General features: G+C 33.8%; 1 protein-coding gene across 1 annotated transcript; it reads left to right on the forward strand.

The window, feature by feature from the left end:
* The first annotated feature begins 7,604 nt into the window (after positions 1-7,604).
* On the forward strand, positions 7,605-9,834 carry LOC103507651 (zinc finger protein SNAI2-like). The gene is made up of 2 exons (XM_008472150.3): positions 7,605-7,841; positions 8,561-9,834. Exons 1-2 carry the CDS (start codon positions 7,682-7,684, stop codon positions 9,508-9,510), a joined length of 1,110 nt encoding a protein of 369 aa, XP_008470372.1. The 5' UTR covers positions 7,605-7,681; the 3' UTR covers positions 9,511-9,834.
* Positions 9,835-18,041: the final 8,207 nt, after the last annotated feature.

The raw sequence follows: 18,041 nt of genomic DNA on the forward strand, positions 1-18,041 counted from the left end.
ATGTCAATCATATTCAAAGAATTCTTTGATTTAATTTACAATAATGAAGACTTTAGTTACCTATTTTCATTAATTTCAGATTTTATCAAATGAATATTATGAGTACCTATGATGAATGTGAATTGTGTTATCCTGAGTTTTGAAACTTAATTCACACGAGTATTACTATGGAAATGGCTTTCATAGAAAATAGACTACTCCAAATAAATGGCTTCTCCGATTCAATGTGATTTCTCAATTTTTTAGCCTTAAGATACCATGTTTTACTTACAGTATGATCATTTCAAAATAAATAATTTGATTTTCTGACATATTCTGTGGAGACTTCAGCATACCTACGTAGTACCCAGGTATTTCTTCATCACCTACCGTCGAAATCACCTCGGTTCGATTGAAGATTGCAGCATTTCACATCTTCTTTTCGAGCACAAAGACTCGGAGAAATCTTTCAGATGTGAGGCCTCCCCCTATATTCTCTGATTTTTCTTGCTCACACCTGCTTCTAATGAAATATCCCCTAGAATGAAGGGGGGCCAATGTCGCACCCTCAAGGAATCCTCTACAGCTTGTCCTACCGGATGAACATGCTTGTAGTTCCGGTTTTTTAAAAAGGAACAAAATATGAATCAGAACTGAAATATAAATGTACATACCCTTAACATGAAGAAAAAAATGTCCCAACCCATGCTTTCTGTGGATCTGGATCGCTGTCGCTTTGTTATATGTAAATGAAGCTTGACAATTTTATGTTTATGTATTCAGATTATTCAATTTGTTTTAACTATTGGAGTTGGATCATAAATACTTATATTTATGAACAAACATTCTCGCTATCAAGTCAGACGGAAGTCAAATTTGGCAAATGAGATGTTCGGAATTGATGCTCAAGTAATACTTGGGAGGCAGTATTTTGTTTATAACTATGGATATAAGTCGGTTTTGGAAGGTCTGAAAATTTACACCACAAATAACATTGCCTTGAAAATGCCTCTAAAAGTCATAAGCTAAAGCATCAAAACGCACTCACTCACACACTGTATATTAACTTTGTAATAAATTTATGCAACAGGTCATTTAAATTCACCTTTTTTTCGTATTCTAATTCACAAAAAAAGGAGTCCCTAAAAAAACCAATCCAGATCCTTTCCCTGTCCCCCGGATTCCTGTAATGTAAGTAGTCCTTGAATAAATCAAGGACTAGTATCAGGAGAGGGTGAATATTTAAACCCGTTTTCTGCCAGGGATGTTGAAATAATTTTCTCTGATGACAACAACATCGAGTTTAAATAATTGTGCTTTACATGGAGTTACGCACCTACCTACTTGATTCAAAACCATTGAATAATCCTGAATGTTCAATGAAATTTGTTGAACAACAATATTAAGTACAATAACATTGTGAGGTCCAAAATATTAGTCTAATATTTGTAGCTCTTTCTTATAAGTTTCATTTTTAGGTCCTCTAATGTAATGATATTAGAACAGTGCTGCATTCAGGGTCTGTTTTCTTCACCAAAAATTCTCAAAGTTTCATCAATTTTCCAATATGTACTAAGTAGATATGCGCGCTATTGGGCACCACATTCAACTCTATTATTTGAACCTAAAAAAGATTCATTAATACCAATATGAAATGGAACCTTTAGGTACTCTCTGTCTACTTAATCTGATGAAAAGGGTTCTAATAGAAGAAAACAAAGATACCTAATATCCAAAGCCCAAAATTCTTTGACCAAAACCATCCCCAGTGGAGATGCGAATTTCACCAAAGTTATTTCCCGTTGATCCTAAACACTTTGGTGGAAATTATGTCAATAACCCTTTCCTAATGGAGGAAGAAAGATGATAAATAAAATTGGTGGAGATGCCAATTTCACCAAAGTTATTTTCCGTTGATCCTAAACACTTTGACGGAAATAATGTTAAATCAAAAGAAGTCAAATGGTGGAGATGTCAAATGCACTTTAATGATCGCAAATCTCATTTATACCTAATTTCACTTGTCAGTTTTTCAACACTAGGAAGATTGTTTAAATAGTTCGAAGATTGTAGAAATCTTCAAAGGTTCTATTGAATCCATCTTGAGAGGAAAGTGGATTCTTCTGGAATAAGTTTCCAGAGTTTTCCAAAAAGTTAAATACGTTTCCCAGTTTGACTCTTCTCTCTTTCAAGTTGATTTTCCTAGGCGTGATCATTTATCAGTATCTATTCTATTTATAAATACCTGCCTTCTCTATCGGTTGAGAAAATCACCAGTGAGTATGTTCTATGTTGCGTATCATACCCAAGTTACTACTGTTGACGCCGTAAAGGCTCGAACACTGGAACACGACTCATGTAGATTCAGAGCGATATGAAATTGCACGGGGTTAAGAATACTTTATTGGTCTAGTTAAAGTATTAACTACTGCTAACAAATATCTTTTTTCTCGTTCGAGATAACTAGTTGACTCCAAATAATAGTAACAGTTTAATAATTATGTAGTTCAAGATCAACGTGGTAGATTAGTAGATACCTACTAGTTACAAATACCATATGACTGTTTTGACAAGTTGCCCTGCATCCAGTCATAACAGTAATAATTATGTTCATTATACATAATTATGTTGTGTAAATTACAATTATCAGTTTGTTCCAGAAGGCATTAATAATGGCTCTTCAGAACTGAGCATGGTTTTCCACTGATCTGTTCACTCTTCAAGGAACTGACAATAAATTGTAAACTTTTCAAAACAAAGGTTACAAAGTTCAATTCAAGTGGTCTATTATTGGCGCCCGACCGAGACCTAGATTCCTGATTTCCAAGACAAATACTTGGGTATTATTCCTAATTTATAAAAAAAAGTTTGTATAGTTGATATGCTTCTTTCAATTGTTTATCTGCTATAAATAGCATAAATAGCATCATAATTGTCATAATCAAATCATAATTGCCTACATACATGTATTTTCTATCCGCAGGCATCCCTATACCTACCTCCTTATTATTAATCACTAAACAGGAACACAACGTAATTGCACACTGAATAAATATAAAAAGGCACCTGTCTATTCTGTATCAGATATTTGATTGGTTGAATCATTCTCGAATCTGATTGGTTACTGAGCACGTGTCCACCTGATGAGTTGTTCTTGCACAATATGAGTTTTGTTCAAAGACAATGGAATCCCTGGTAAATCCGTCATTTTCTAAGGAAATAGATAATAATAGGTATCTATAAATAATTATTGTGAAATAAACGTTTCATTATAAATCAACTCAATGTTATCTATTACTAATATCTACTGCTTTTCTGCTTGGACACCTTCGAGTAGTGTCTGAACTCAAGACCTGCTATTTTGCTCCCATCATAGTGTTTTGTATCTGTACTTATAGGAACTCTTATTTAATGAAAATGAGCATATTTAGCTCATTCTCTAAGTACCCATTTACTATATTTATCAGTTATGAAATCGAAAGTTTTTACCGCTCGAATTAATTTAAAATCCATCATCCCGACTAATGCGTACAATATTATAATGCGATTTCAATTTTCTTGCTACATAATGGTCTGATTATTGCTAGGTATTATTTTGTAATCACTGTCCTGTGAATTGTCATGTAGGTAAGCTATTGAGTTCGTAGCTAGCCAAGTGTGCTATTGTGGATAATGATTTTGTCAGTTTCAGGACTGTTTGGCCGGGGAAACTTACCAAAGTTACCACGTTAGTCGTTGTGAAATTTGTTAAGTTTGGTAATGGTCTGACAATGTAACGATGATTATTATTAGCTATCTTATACCTATTGATTTTTCTGTTTATCTAATAGGTAATCCAACTTCAGTTTTGACAATTTGAGAAACGATTTTATTTTCTGGTCTAATTCTCCAATCTTGTCCAGACAGAAACAATAATAATACTTGTTAAGTTTGGTAATGGTCTGACAATGTAACGATGATTATTATTAGCTATCTTATACCTATTGATTTTTCTCTTTATCTAATAGGCAATCCAACTTCAGTTTTGACAATTTGAGAAACGATTTTATTTTCTGGTCTAATTCTCCAATCTTGTCCAGACAGAAACAATAATAATAAAAACTTTTGCAACATTAGCTCCATTTCTTCGAACTTATTTCCAGGTAATCAATGCATTTCTTCTACTCATGTGCACTTAGGTTAGCACACGTTCTAATTGTATGTAACGCAGGCTTGTATTGTGTTTGGGCTCCTCTCTTGTTCTCCTCATTATTGTGGTATATCACCCACTAGCATTACGAGCATTATGTCTATAGCACCAGGCAGGCGCACATGCTCCCAACATACCAGCTGTCCCTCAATCCTCGGATCCCTGAATAGGGCTCGTGCCATGTGTCACAAATCTTTTCAAACAATACCTACACAAAACGGCATCCCACCATTCGGTGACAAAAATAGAAAAGATGTATGGAAATGTAAAGGTGCAAGCTTTAAGAATATGATGTGTATTTTTATTATTTTCTTTTGCTTGGAGATTTTTTTTTTTTTTTTTTTTTTTTTAATTTTTAAGATTTTAATACTTCCTTGACTTTTTTCTTCAGGTACACAACAGCATTTTAGAGCTCATATTGTATTCTGGTGTAATTTATGATGCAAGACCAAAATCAAAATCATAATTTATTATCTTTTGATGTTTCCTTTTTAAGATCCAGGTTTTTGTAGCCGAGTGAACACTGTTCTCATTTCCCTGTGTGTCATGTTTCTGTTTTACTGCCTTGGTACTTTTATTGTTCAATGTTCATAGTTTCATTGTTCTGAGGTGTTAAACTGTTAGAACTTTGACTATGACAAACTGAAAAAGCTTTAAGTACAGCTCAACTTTTCAACCTATTTGTTGAAGAATGGATTGCTCTTTATTTTACCTGTCAGTGATTGCTATAATATCGAACCATTGATACTAAATGTCAACTGGCTAAGAATCGTTTTCTTTACAAATAGAAAAACTTCGTCGAATGAGATTTAGTTGTAACCTTAGTTTGTAGTGGCATTATTTATCTAAAAAGTTTTCTCGAATGCGTAAGGACATAGCTTTAAGAAAACACAAAATTCACTACAAGGGCAAAGAGGCATTGTTTTTTTTTAACCTTTGTCATCCTTAATAACACGATGGTCCTTACTAAGAAGCCCTGCACGACCTCTAGCAACCACCCTATGAAGCTGAAACACTGAACAGACATGTCGGAAACAAAAGATTCTGATCATCTTTGCGCAATGTGCATCTTATCTTTTGTCTGAAATCATACAGTACCAGACAAAATCAACTGTAAAATGTAAAAAAATCTCAACAATACCACATAATCAGATGATCTTTTCGAATCTTTCCTGATTCTTGATCCCCTTACCATCCGATGAAGATTTTGAGCAGACAGCTGATCCTTCTTCTTTTATGAACATTAATTTCAAAAGATCTATATTTTCTTAGACACAAAAATAACAATCCGTACTCTCTCGTAATAATAAAAGCTCACTCCTATGTCCGGGATACGAAAATGCAAGTCGTTACTTACATGTACCTACCTTTTTGGTCTTACTCCCCAAAATGAGTAACTTATCTTACTAGAAAACCAAGTGCAAAATTCCAGACATCTTATCTTTGCAAACAGGTATTTTGCTACTGCAAGTCTATTATTGTTTTCTCAATTTCAATGACAAAACTTGAAAATTGACCTACATTTAGAATCTAGATTAAATAAAACCTGACACCTATGAGTACTTTGTTTGAGAACACTGACGAATAACCTAAATTTTGCCTAAAAAATATAAATACCAAATGAGACACTTAGAAAACCACCTCACATGACACTGTAATGTCATGCTTACTAGATATTCTACCTACATTTATGGCTAATTGATTTTATTAACCCTTCCCTAATGGAGGAAGAAGATGATAAATGAAATTGGTGGAGATGCAAATTTCACCAAAGTTATTTTCTGTTGATCATAAACACTTTGGTGGAAATTATGTCAATAACCCTTCCCTAATGGAGGAAGAAGATGTTAAATGAAATTGGTGGAGATGCGAATTTCACCAAAGTTATTTTCCGTTGATCCTAAACACTTTGGTGGAAATTATGTCAATAACCCTTCCCTAATGGAGGAAGATGATAAATGAAATTGGTGGAGATGCCAATTTCACCAAAGTTATTTTCCGTTGATCCTAAACACTTTGACGGAAATTATGTCAAATCAAATGGTGGAGATGTCAAATGCACTTTAATGATCGCAAATCTCATTTATACCTAATTTCACTTGTCAGTTTTTCAACACTAGGAAGATTGTTTAAATAGTTCCATCTTGAGAGGAAAGTGATTCTTCTGGAATAAGTTTCCAGAGTTTTCCAAAAAGTTAAATACATTTCCCAGTTTGACTCTTCTCTCTTTCAAGTTGATTTTCCTAGACGTGGTCATTTATCAGTATCTATTCTATTTATAAATACCTGCCTTCTCTATTGGTTGAGAAAATCACCAGTGAGTATGTTCTATGTTGCGTATCATACCCAAGTTACTACTGTTGACGCCGTAAAGGCTCGAACACTGGAACACGACTCATGTAGATTCAGAGCGATATGAAATTGCACGGGGTTAAGAATACTTTATTGGTCTAGTTAAAGTATTAACTACTGCTAACAAATATCTTTTTTCTCGTTCGAGATAACTAGTTGACTCCAAATAATAGTAACAGTTTAATAATTATGTAGTTCAAGATCAACGTGGTAGATTAGTAGATACCTACTAGTTACAAATACCATATGACTGTTTTGACAAGTTGCCCTGCATCCAGTCATAACAGTAATAATTATGTTCATTATACATAATTATGTTGTGTAAATTACAATTATCAGTTTGTTCCAGAAGGCATTAATAATGGCTCTTCAGAACTGAGCATGGTTTTCCACTGATCTGTTCACTCTTCAAGGAACTGACAATAAATTGTAAACTTTTCAAAACAAAGGTTACAAAGTTCAATTCAAGTGGTCTATTATTGGCGCCCGACCGAGACCTAGATTCCTGATTTCCAAGACAAATACTTGGGTATTATTCCTAATTTATAAAAAAAAGTTTGTATAGTTGATATGCTTCTTTCAATTGTTTATCTGCTATAAATAGCATAAATAGCATCATAATTGTCATAATCAAATCATAATTGCCTACATACATGTATTTTCTATCCGCAGGCATCCCTATACCTACCTCCTTATTATTAATCACTAAACAGGAACACAACGTAATTGCACACTGAATAAATATAAAAAGGCACCTGTCTATTCTGTATCAGATATTTGATTGGTTGAATCATTCTCGAATCTGATTGGTTACTGAGCACGTGTCCACCTGATCTAAGAGCGAATATAGGTATGCGTTTATAACAAAACAGAATCATTTGAGTTCTGGTAGTTGATGTATTGAGGTCGTCTTCTCAATTTCAAAGATTATTTTTATATTTTCTCAAATTTAATATTTTTTTCGAAAGTTCTGATAATTTTATATTCAATTTAATTTAATATTTTTGTGAACTTCAGTGTTTAATATTCATTTAAGTAAAAAATAAACAGTTTTTTTCATTATTTAAATTATAAATGTGTTGATAAAAATTTAATTTTTAGTGTTTACTAAATTTAAGTGCTTTTTTTTTATAATACTTGTGTTTTTCACGAAATATCAAAATGCGTTATAGTTACGAAGAAACGGATTCAGATCTGCAAAGGTCTTCTCTGATCAGCAAAAAAAGAAATTACAGTCATTGTCCCTTGAAAAAGAGACCAGTGCATTTTATTAAGGATTACGATGAGGATGAACCGGACTACAAGAAAATTATTAAAAAAGGTAAGCAAGTTAAATATCTTTCGTCAATCTATTACTTATCATCATTTGCTCAAATTCCAAATTATCTTTTTTACATTTGTTTTTTCGGTTTTCTTTTACCACGTGGTTAGGTATTCTGATAGCCTAGGTACCATGTAGAATCTGTTGATTTTCGCCTAAACTCAAAACTACTTTCCTTGACTGTTTAGAACCCACATGTACTTTTCTCTTAATATCATAAACTGTCTGTGTCACTTGACACAGCGCTCTCCTATACAAAAATATTCCAATATGTTGTTTACAATATATTTATATTCATATTCCAGAAGTGTTAAATACTAAAATAAAGTTTAATATTTATAAAGAGTTATCTATCTTGAAAAGTGTAAATATAAAATAAAATCCATATAATAAATGTCAGGAAGCTCATATTAGACTCGTATAAACAGCAAGGGGCATTGAATAAACTTGAAAAATGTTGCTTGATTCTAGGGTTTTACTGTTTGCTTCTTTTTTGCTTCATATGTACATGTACAATGTGTGTAGGTTTAAGGTAGGTTAGGAGAAAGAAATTCAGCTTTATCACAAGATCGATGAGAAGACTAACATGTTGCCATTTTTATATCAAACGTAATATTTCTAGCTCATTGATATCAGGTACTCCTGTGTCTTTATTTATCAAATAATCTTTTCCATTTGAATATCTTTAACTGATTGTTTAATTTTTCTTTGTGTTACAGAAACGGAAATGGATGAACCAGAGAATTTGAGTACAAAACCACAAGACCTGTCAAGTAAAGCCCCCGCTACTGGTGTTGCTCTACATACGACGCCCTCTGGTGTGATTATTCCTCATCCACTGATTGCATTGCCACCACACTTTCTGAGCAAAGCAGCAGCCAGACCCTTGGAGCCCTTGAACCTGAACACCTCACTGGAACATGACTCATGGCCACAACATCCTTACTTGCCATTCTATCATTATACCGGTGCTAGTGCATTCGAACCTCCGTCACCTCCACGTAGTGGTCTCTATCATCCACTCTCTCCAGCCTCTAGTACTTCCTCTGCATTCCATCCCTTGTCACCATACACTTCTCTTCCTGAAGACCTATCATCTCCTGGTAGTGTGGGAAGTAGTAATGGAAGCAGTAGTAGTATATCTAGTGGTAGCAAAAAGAAGAACAAGGACTCTTCGCCAAGATATCAATGTGCATTTTGTTCCAAATCTTACTCCACCTACTCTGGCCTATCCAAACATCAACAGTTCCATTGTGCTGCCAACGAAGATTCCCTAGCAAAGAAAACGTTTAGCTGTAAATACTGTGAAAAAGTTTATGTCTCCCTTGGTGCTTTGAAAATGCATATTAGAACCCACACACTGCCCTGCAAATGCAATGTTTGCGGCAAAGCCTTCTCCAGACCTTGGTTACTACAAGGACACATCCGAACCCACACCGGTGAAAAACCATTCTCTTGTCAGTACTGCAACCGTGCTTTTGCAGATCGATCTAATCTTAGAGCTCACCTGCAAACGCATTCTGACGTGAAGAAATACAATTGCACCAGCTGTAGTAAAACATTCTCTAGAATGTCATTATTGACGAAACACATGGATGGCGGTTGCTCAAGTGGTATGCAGCCTCCGACACCACCTTCCCCCCAGTACCAATGTCAGCCTATGTATTAAAGCACGGCTCACTTCTTTACATTTGTTCAACCTAGTCGTTCTTTATAGAAAATCATATTAGATTCAATAAGTTGTGCTACAAAGAAACAATTGCACGGTGAAATAATACACAAGTCACCCAAGTATCAATTCCAAAACTTTTTTACCAGCAGTTTAGGTAATTGATTTTATAATTCCATATAAGTTACTCTGAAAAATTCCATAGACTTAAAAGTATAATTTATTGCGATCACAACAAGAAAAAAGATCATATGAATTTTAAAATTATTGTTTCTTGTCCTCGCCTTCTCTTAAATTCCAAATTCTATTCGAGAAAGTCAACAAAAATTCTTATATGATTCTCCACCCGACCAGTCTTCTAATTGTTAATCCTAATTTATGATTTTTGGGTGTCAAATGGAATTCAATCAGAGAAATTACCTACCTGCTTGTGCTTAGCTTTGTGTCTAAACAACTTTTTTGTTTTAATCTCTGAGTACTAAAAAAGAAACAAGTTGATAGTGGTGATTTGGATTATTTCGTTGGTGTATTCTGGTTCATATTTGGTATTTCTTTGGAATATGCTGAATACAAACCTGTTAAGTTTTATTGTCATGCTATAGGAAGTTCAGTTTTGATCTCTCTAGTCAGTAAGTTTTATAACGTACATTTCTTCTATTGCTATACCTTTGTCATTGAATTATAATGAACTTTTAAGTACACAGATCTAAACGAGTACATCATCTATTCATCTCTCATTTCAATCTGATTTAACATGACTAACTACTTGGTTACTGTCTGGGTATTTATCATGTCTGAATGTGTACCTACTTGAATTTTCATTTAATTTATTTCTTGTAAATATGTTTTTCCATTATTTATTGCTATTCCCTGCTGTATGTTTATTTTAATAACAAAATTTAGTGTGGCCCAAGCCAAAGTTATAAGAACTTAGAGTAGCTTGATATCTCTCTAAATTTCTTTGTACATACCCACTTATTACTCTTGATTTATTTTTCACAATAGATGGGATAGAGATGCCTTTTTTGACTCGGAAGTTGTATCCAAATTCCAAATCTCTTCTTGGAATGTTTTTTATGTAATGTAAATAACATGTTATCCTAGTCATGAGTATTTTACATTTTAATTTGGCTCCAAAATTATTTTATTAATTTTCATTCAAATGTAAAATACTTATCATTTCTTCAATTCACACTCGTGCCTTAAATTTAACGTTTAAAGCTTTTCCTAAGTAAATATTTGAAGTGTATGTTTGAACTTAAATTTGGTTGTTGTGTCTGGTAAGGTATCAGAGACCGAAATTTTTCCTCAAGATTATCTTGGTCTTAACATTAATGCTTATTCAACTCTTCTGTCGTTCATTCATATATTTTATGTGTTCACTTAATTAATTATATTATTTCAAAAATATCCTTTTGTAAATTTTGTTTTGTTTATAAGATTATTTTATATATATTTTTATACTGATCTTGAGATATGTTTACTCTATGTATGTAAAAGAAAAGAAACTTTTCCCAAAAAAGAAAAAAAAAATCACAATGTTTATTGCACACTTTTAATAAAATTGATAGACGATCCATTTTTTCTCTCTAATAAGGCTACTCTTAGAGGTTCTAGACTGCTTAATATGTTTCTACTCCAACTAGTTCAGATTTATATTATTAAATTGGTAAAGTCATTTCATGTCAATTAAACACGCTCGGTGTATGATAAATAGATATTACTAATAGTAGGTAAGTCTAACATGGGTTGTTATTCTTCACCGTGAAACATACATCATTGAGAAAATCGACTGAGTGGTGTATTTGTATGATTTTGTTGTTACAACTGAGAATAGATGTTCTAAATTTGAAATACACATACTAGTATTTTTGTTACCATCAGAGAAGCTGTAGTATTATTTGATAGAGTTGAATGTCGATTCCTCACGCTTTACATTTCTGGATGCTATTGGCTCTTGCCCATTTTGATGTAGGTACAAATTACTTGATTACCTACTAGTCATTTCTTGTTGGGATTACTTCTTATGAAACCACCTTGTATTGAAAATGATCTTGGCTTATATTCTATAGATACTATACTTTATAGGTACACATATAGCCATTTTTGTCATTAAAAATAATTTTATTTAAAATGCAATATCATTAATAATTATTCAAGTGATATTTTTCTTGTAATCCTTAGATTATTCAATGCTTGACGCTTTAGTTCAGTGACACTAGTACATAAAGAACTTACTTAGACTTGTTTTTCCTTGATGGCAAATTGATGATATTGATTTCATTTACGTAGGTGGTAAGTGGCTTTGGTTTATGGTGAACTTGTGTTTGCATGTATGTTACTAATGTTCATCATCAGGTGTAGCTTGGTCATCATTTACATTCGTAGGATTTTTGTGATTTTCATACTTAGCCTTCATAGAATATACATAAAAAAAGCTAAAAATTTTCTCGGACTATTGATAAAAGTCATCTTTAATTTCTTGACTTATTTGTCTTGCTTTTGTATACCTACTACTAGCTAAAAATTTTCTCGGACTATTGATAAAAGTCATCTTTAATTTCTTGACTTATTTGTCTTGCTTTTGTATACCTACTACTTACAAGACAGTCTATACCAAAAAAAAAAAAAAATCCCATTATTAAAAATTTCCCCTAGTATTTTAGCATAGACTTCATAATACTGTGGTGGTCCTACGAGGATGGTTTTTCAAACCAGTATTTTTCTTGAAAATAAACTTTCAGTCTTATCAATAGAGCTGAGTAAAAGTTGTTTATTGTACCTCCCAGTTATCTGAATTTCTAGATGTTCCTAGTTTCACCTCTGTGTCACTATTCCTCTAATATCACTTCTGCTTCACTGCATTGGCGGCGTGCAATGCTTTGAAAATTAAATCGAGGAAAGAAAGGTAGGTACTACGTGAAGGAGGAGCACACAAATCATGAAGTGAATAAAAGGCGGGGTACAAGATTGATTTCTAATCTTTTTTGGGGTGGCATGGAGTTTTGTTTATTTTTTTGGGCACTTGATTTATTTTGGGAGGAACGACTTGGCGGGGTCTTTTTTTATGCCACGAAGTGGTATTTTTTGGAGGGATCTCATAACTTTTTGCAGAAATTTACCATAATATGACGTACATATGAGCGTAGTGCAACAAAGTACAAAGGCAATAGGCATAGTAACATCATTTGGTAAGGTTTGGTGAGTTTGGGTTATTTCCAAGTGAAAAAATACCATAATAACATCATTATTCATTCCCGAGTTGAAAATACCATAGTAACATTATTGAGTAAGATTTGGTAAGTTCCAATAATTTCCGAGTGAAAAATGCCATAATAACATCATTGGGTAAGTTTTGGTAAGTTCCGATCGTTTCCGAATGAAATATACTATAATAACATCAGTGGGTAAGTTCCGATAATTTCCGAGTGAAAAATACCATAATAACACCATTGGGTAAGTTTTGGTAAGTTCCGATCATTTCCGAGTGAAAAATACCATAATAACATCATTGGGTAAGTTTTGATGAGTTTCGATCATTTCCGAGTGGAAAATTAAATATTAACATCATTGGGTAAGTTTTGGTAAGTTCTACCCATTATGGAGTACCTACCAATGTTATACTTTCAGTGTCAGAACTGCGGCATTCCGCGGGTAATATTTGCAAATTCCGCCAAATCTCACGTGAAATTGGTCAAATCCCGCGGAATTCAAAAACCTGCGGGATTGCAATCCCTACACACGTAGCACTGGTCCTAAGGCCTAACCAACTTTTAAAACTATCACCAAATCAGTTAAAAACCGAAAATACGTTTCATAATAAAGTAAACATAAGGTAATATACGAGTGTGCTAGACATTGGTTTCAACTATGACATATTGGGACTATTATGAAAGCATAATCACATTACTAGTAACAGTGGACATGGAAGCCAGGATACTGGGTTCAAGAATCCTTGTTTCGGAAGGTATGAAGTAAGTTTGAACATAGTTCTGCATGTCATTGAAATAAGAATAGAACTTGTCTTCGTATCCGTTGTCTTGATCTGAAATGACAAATCACATCAAGTGAATACTAACAAAACTCCAACATTAATCAACTTTTTGGGTTCCCATATTTCATTCTTGAAACAACTTTCAATTATTGTTAATGATTGTGAGCAACGTCGTTCATCACTTTAAACATTATGACTTGAAAGCACTATTAAGATTGGTTTGTATTTTACTTATTACTTGTCAATCTCGTAGTCTCTCTGACTAACAATCAGGATTATCATAAAGATGGACCGAAGTAGGGCCAAGTCCCATATTACTCTAAAGTAGTTCCAAAGTATTAATTGACTCTCACTTATTTTTACCTTCCTAAAGAAAATCGGTCTTTTATCAAATTCAGGGCCCTTTGAGGGCCTTGGAAATATGAAAAGGCACATCTGCCACTCACGAGAAAAAGAATGAGCCATCAACCAACAAAATCGGTCCAGTAGTTTAGGTTGTAGGCTGTAGAGCGGTCAACGTCAAAGAAGCAGAAGAAAATGTGTAAAAATTTGACGTTTTTCAAAGTCAAATATCTCCGGCCGGTCTTAACCAATTTGGATGATTTTTTTTTCAACTTGGTCTACTTTTGTGCCCCAACACACACACGCAATCCGTTTTCTTCCGTCATGTGTAGTTGTCCCTCTACAACTACCTGAAAACGGCTACTTTCTCTGTCGCGTATAATATCTTTGACTTGGCGGGGCGGAGCGCTAGAGCGCTACCGCGCTCCTTAACCTATTGTAAAAAAGGTCGATTTCATAGAGTTGTAAAACTTTAATCGTATTTTCTTTTCGGAAACTGAAAGAATTTGGCCTCATTTAGAGGAAATGCGATGTTTAACTAACCACTTGTTGGCATGGTAGCGCTTTAAAATGGTTTAGGAAATCTAAGATGGCGCATTCCCATTGAAGATCAAGGTTTCAGTTTCTAAAAGGAAACTGTTACCGTTTCCGAAAGTACATACATAATACATAACTACATATATCACGCATTTAAACAGCTCATTTACAACTTGTGTAAAGTTCGACATTTTTTTAAGATGGATTGTGCTAGAAAGGTTTACTTGAGATGTAAATAGGTATAAGTATAAGTAGTGCTTTATTTAGACTGTCAGCTTAGAACAAGTTGTTCCATTATAGATTATACTAATTTTGACAGCTGAACATTTCCAAATTTAGAGTTGATCTCAGAAATGTAGAGTTATGTAGAGTACTAATGTTGATGGTTACATGAATAATTGACTGTGTTTTCTAAATCAGCTAAAAGAATGTGATTCATTATAATAATCAATAATAAAAAGTACAGTTTTTTTTTCTTTAGAGAAGATAACAAATTATTTAAATTATCCTCCTACTTTTATTTCTTATTTATAAAATGCAAAAAACCCTATTAATAACGAATAAAAGAAGTGCATTATTTACTTAACTAAAATATTGGTATGGCGAGATACCTAGTCGTGTATATTCACATAATGGTTATAGGATCATTTATTTTGTATTGCTACTGCCTGTATTAAATGGATTTTTATTTTTATTAATAATTTATTGGAACTTGTTCGTTTCCAAAGAACATTTTATTTTTTATTAATAGCGATCACGACTTAAATAGGTTTTACTTCTACTCTAAACCCGTATCTATCCATCTGAAGAGAAAATTCCATCTTTCAGTTTGAGAAACTCTGATCAGTAAGCTAACTCCCTGTATTAGGTTCCGTTAGGAGTCAGTGAGATCCCAGTCAATCCTATCCCCATGCCATAGAAACTTCTTCATATTAAATTTCATAGACTCGTATTGCTAACAAAGGTTAAGATTTCTGCAGAACACGTCATTTCCGGCATTGTTTTTACATGCGAAAACAACACTTGAAGAGACTAGTTTTGGAGGAAAAGGGTTAAACAAGAAAAATTCCATTTAATGTATCTTATTAATAAAAGTTCGTGTTTATTGCATTTTTTAGGATACGCTTTTATAACACATAAGGTATATGGTACCCTCCTTCCACTACTTGAGCTCCTTGCATATTTACATATACAGGGTGTCCCAGAATTTATGCTTTAATTGATTTTCTCGGAGCCTGTTCGAAATTTCGAAAAACAAAAAAACCCGAAAATTTTTGATTTTTGAAGCAAACATTTTGGCAATATCGCGAATCGCGAAAAATTTCGCGAAGTCCGCGAATCGGGTACCAACTTTGGATTTTTAAATTAGAACCCCTATTTTTTATTGCATATTCGTTTTAAAATCACAAAAAAAGCCCAAAATAAATATAATACAAATACATGAAATGTTTCATCTATTAAATACACTAATTAACCATTTGTTCTTCTTTCTGCTGCCATTTCTTACAGGGGAAAGGAATAAGAGATTGATGAAATATTAACCTCGATCCACTAAAAAGCAATTGGTGGAGATGCCTATTGCACACAAATTCTGGAATATGAATATAATTTAATTACATCTAGAATTAGAAATACACGTACATGTATGTAGTATATAAATATATATGTGTACCAACTCCAGAGTTCGGACAGATATGAGTTGAATATAGGACAAACATGAGATTATTCTAGGGCCCAGCAAATAAAGCCTCGGGAACTACGAATATCAGCACTGAAACTATAAAATCCTTAAGTTATACAAAGTATTTAGAAGTAACCACTTGGATTTAGACATTTTGGACCCATTGTCAAAGTCCCTTAGATAATAATAATATGCACTGTCACTAAAAATTCAGCTCGGTGAAATTTTGGAGTGGTGGAGATGCCTCATTCACCGTAATTATTAATACAGTCCAAATTCTGAACCACTATCGCTGATAGTTCTAATGATGGGTTCAGGACAATACTGATGAGGAGCTGAGTTGGTTGAAACTACGCAACGCTAATATACATATTGTGCGGTGTTTATTCATCCTGCTCGAATAGGACAAATGAATCCCTTTATCCCAGAAGTAAGCACTACTACATATTATTGTTATCAAATTCTTAAAGAAGTGAGACTAAAATTCCATACCTTGCTCTGAGATTTGAACCCATGACCTCCTGATTTCCAAGCGCGCACCACCGAGCTACCTAGACAGAGAAATGCTTAGACACACCTGCACCCAGCGCTACACTAGGACCAAATGAAGATAAATAATTAATTAGTCTCTCCATACGGTGCTTTGCACACAGACATTAAATAAATATTATGGTTATGAATACGTGTATTTAATATTATTCAGTCCTAGTCCTATAACGTACAGTTGGAACCCAGGAAGGTGTCACCTAGTCACCAATAGTGTCTCGTGTTGCTATCACATAACTTATGGAGATATGCAAAACAGTGCACCGGATCACAGGGTGTCTCGAAAGGTCTGTCGATATAAATGTATTCAAACTCGAAATGAACCTTTCTAGCCTGAATCAATCGGTATTATTGTACGATTCAGCGTTCAAACTGATCAGGCAATGTCGAAACCCATATATCGTAGATAAAATCAAAGGATTTTGGTGGAATAAAAAACACACAAAAAACTCAAAAGAGAGCTTACCTATAGTTTGATCGTATCACCAGAAACATTGCTAAAGAGCGGATAGGGAAAGGCGAAAATAGAATTAAAGAATGATACGTTTAAGGTAAACGATTTCCTGCTTGAAAAATACAGTTGGTACGAGTTTAGGATTTGAACCTTCAGTCCCAGGGACTAGGTTGATTAGCTTTAATTACTCGGCCGCCAAAAGGACAGTGGAGATTTGACTATCTAGATCTTAGTGGAAAAGCAGAATTCACATTTCTTTTTCTTCCTTTATTTATTAATTTCTTTCTTTTACAATTTTGTTAATCACAATAGATCTAAACAAAGGTTCTAATAATAATTATTACGTACAATCGTACATTCTCCTCCGTAGGGGGAGTAGCCAGACACACGACTATAAAAACCTCTTGGTAATTAGTACCCGCCCATCAGCTTTCGACTTTCAAAAATACTGTGAAAGTTTTGCGAAAGCTTTCTATTCCTCAAAATAATTACTTTTCAAGCAACTTGTACTTACAGAGGAGGGTGGTGACAAGTTGTGCTTTTTTTATGCTTTACTTTTTTCTGACCGTGTTGTATGAAATACAGACCGACAAAACATGCTGTTCTTCTGAAACTAATGGAAGATCCTACTGTAAAATCAGTCACTGTTATGATGAGTTGATGCCAGACAAATTGGAAAAGACGAGCAAAATCCTGAACAATCTTCTTCGTCCAGAAAACACAATTTGCCAATTATTGTATCAAGGTGGAAATCAGATTCCAATCCCATATTGAGTGCAACCACCATAACAAGAAATATGAAACAAAATTATTGAAAGGCTTCAGACCCGTCCAGAGGCAAATGTTATCACTTCATTCATCAAAACAATAACTCAGCTCAGTATATCATACACTAGAGACACAAAATACCATACACTTTATCTCTGAGTTGCTATTTCTCGATGAAATCACAAAGCATCAAGACGCAGAATGCTGAA

This window comes from Diaphorina citri, unplaced genomic scaffold (genome assembly GCF_000475195.1).
Source record: "Diaphorina citri unplaced genomic scaffold, Diaci psyllid genome assembly version 1.1 scaffold331, whole genome shotgun sequence".
Taxonomy (NCBI): Eukaryota; Metazoa; Arthropoda; class Insecta; order Hemiptera; family Psyllidae; genus Diaphorina; species Diaphorina citri.

Bases quoted from the DNA above. Each gene is read 5' to 3' on its own strand.
- LOC103507651 (XM_008472150.3), top strand. From the start codon at position 7,682: ATGCGTTATAGTTACGAAGAAACGGATTCAGATCTGCAAAGGTCTTCT. The intron at 7,842-8,560 runs GTAAGCAAGTTA...TTTGTGTTACAG, and splicing joins CAAGAAAATTATTAAAAAAG to AAACGGAAATGGATGAACCA.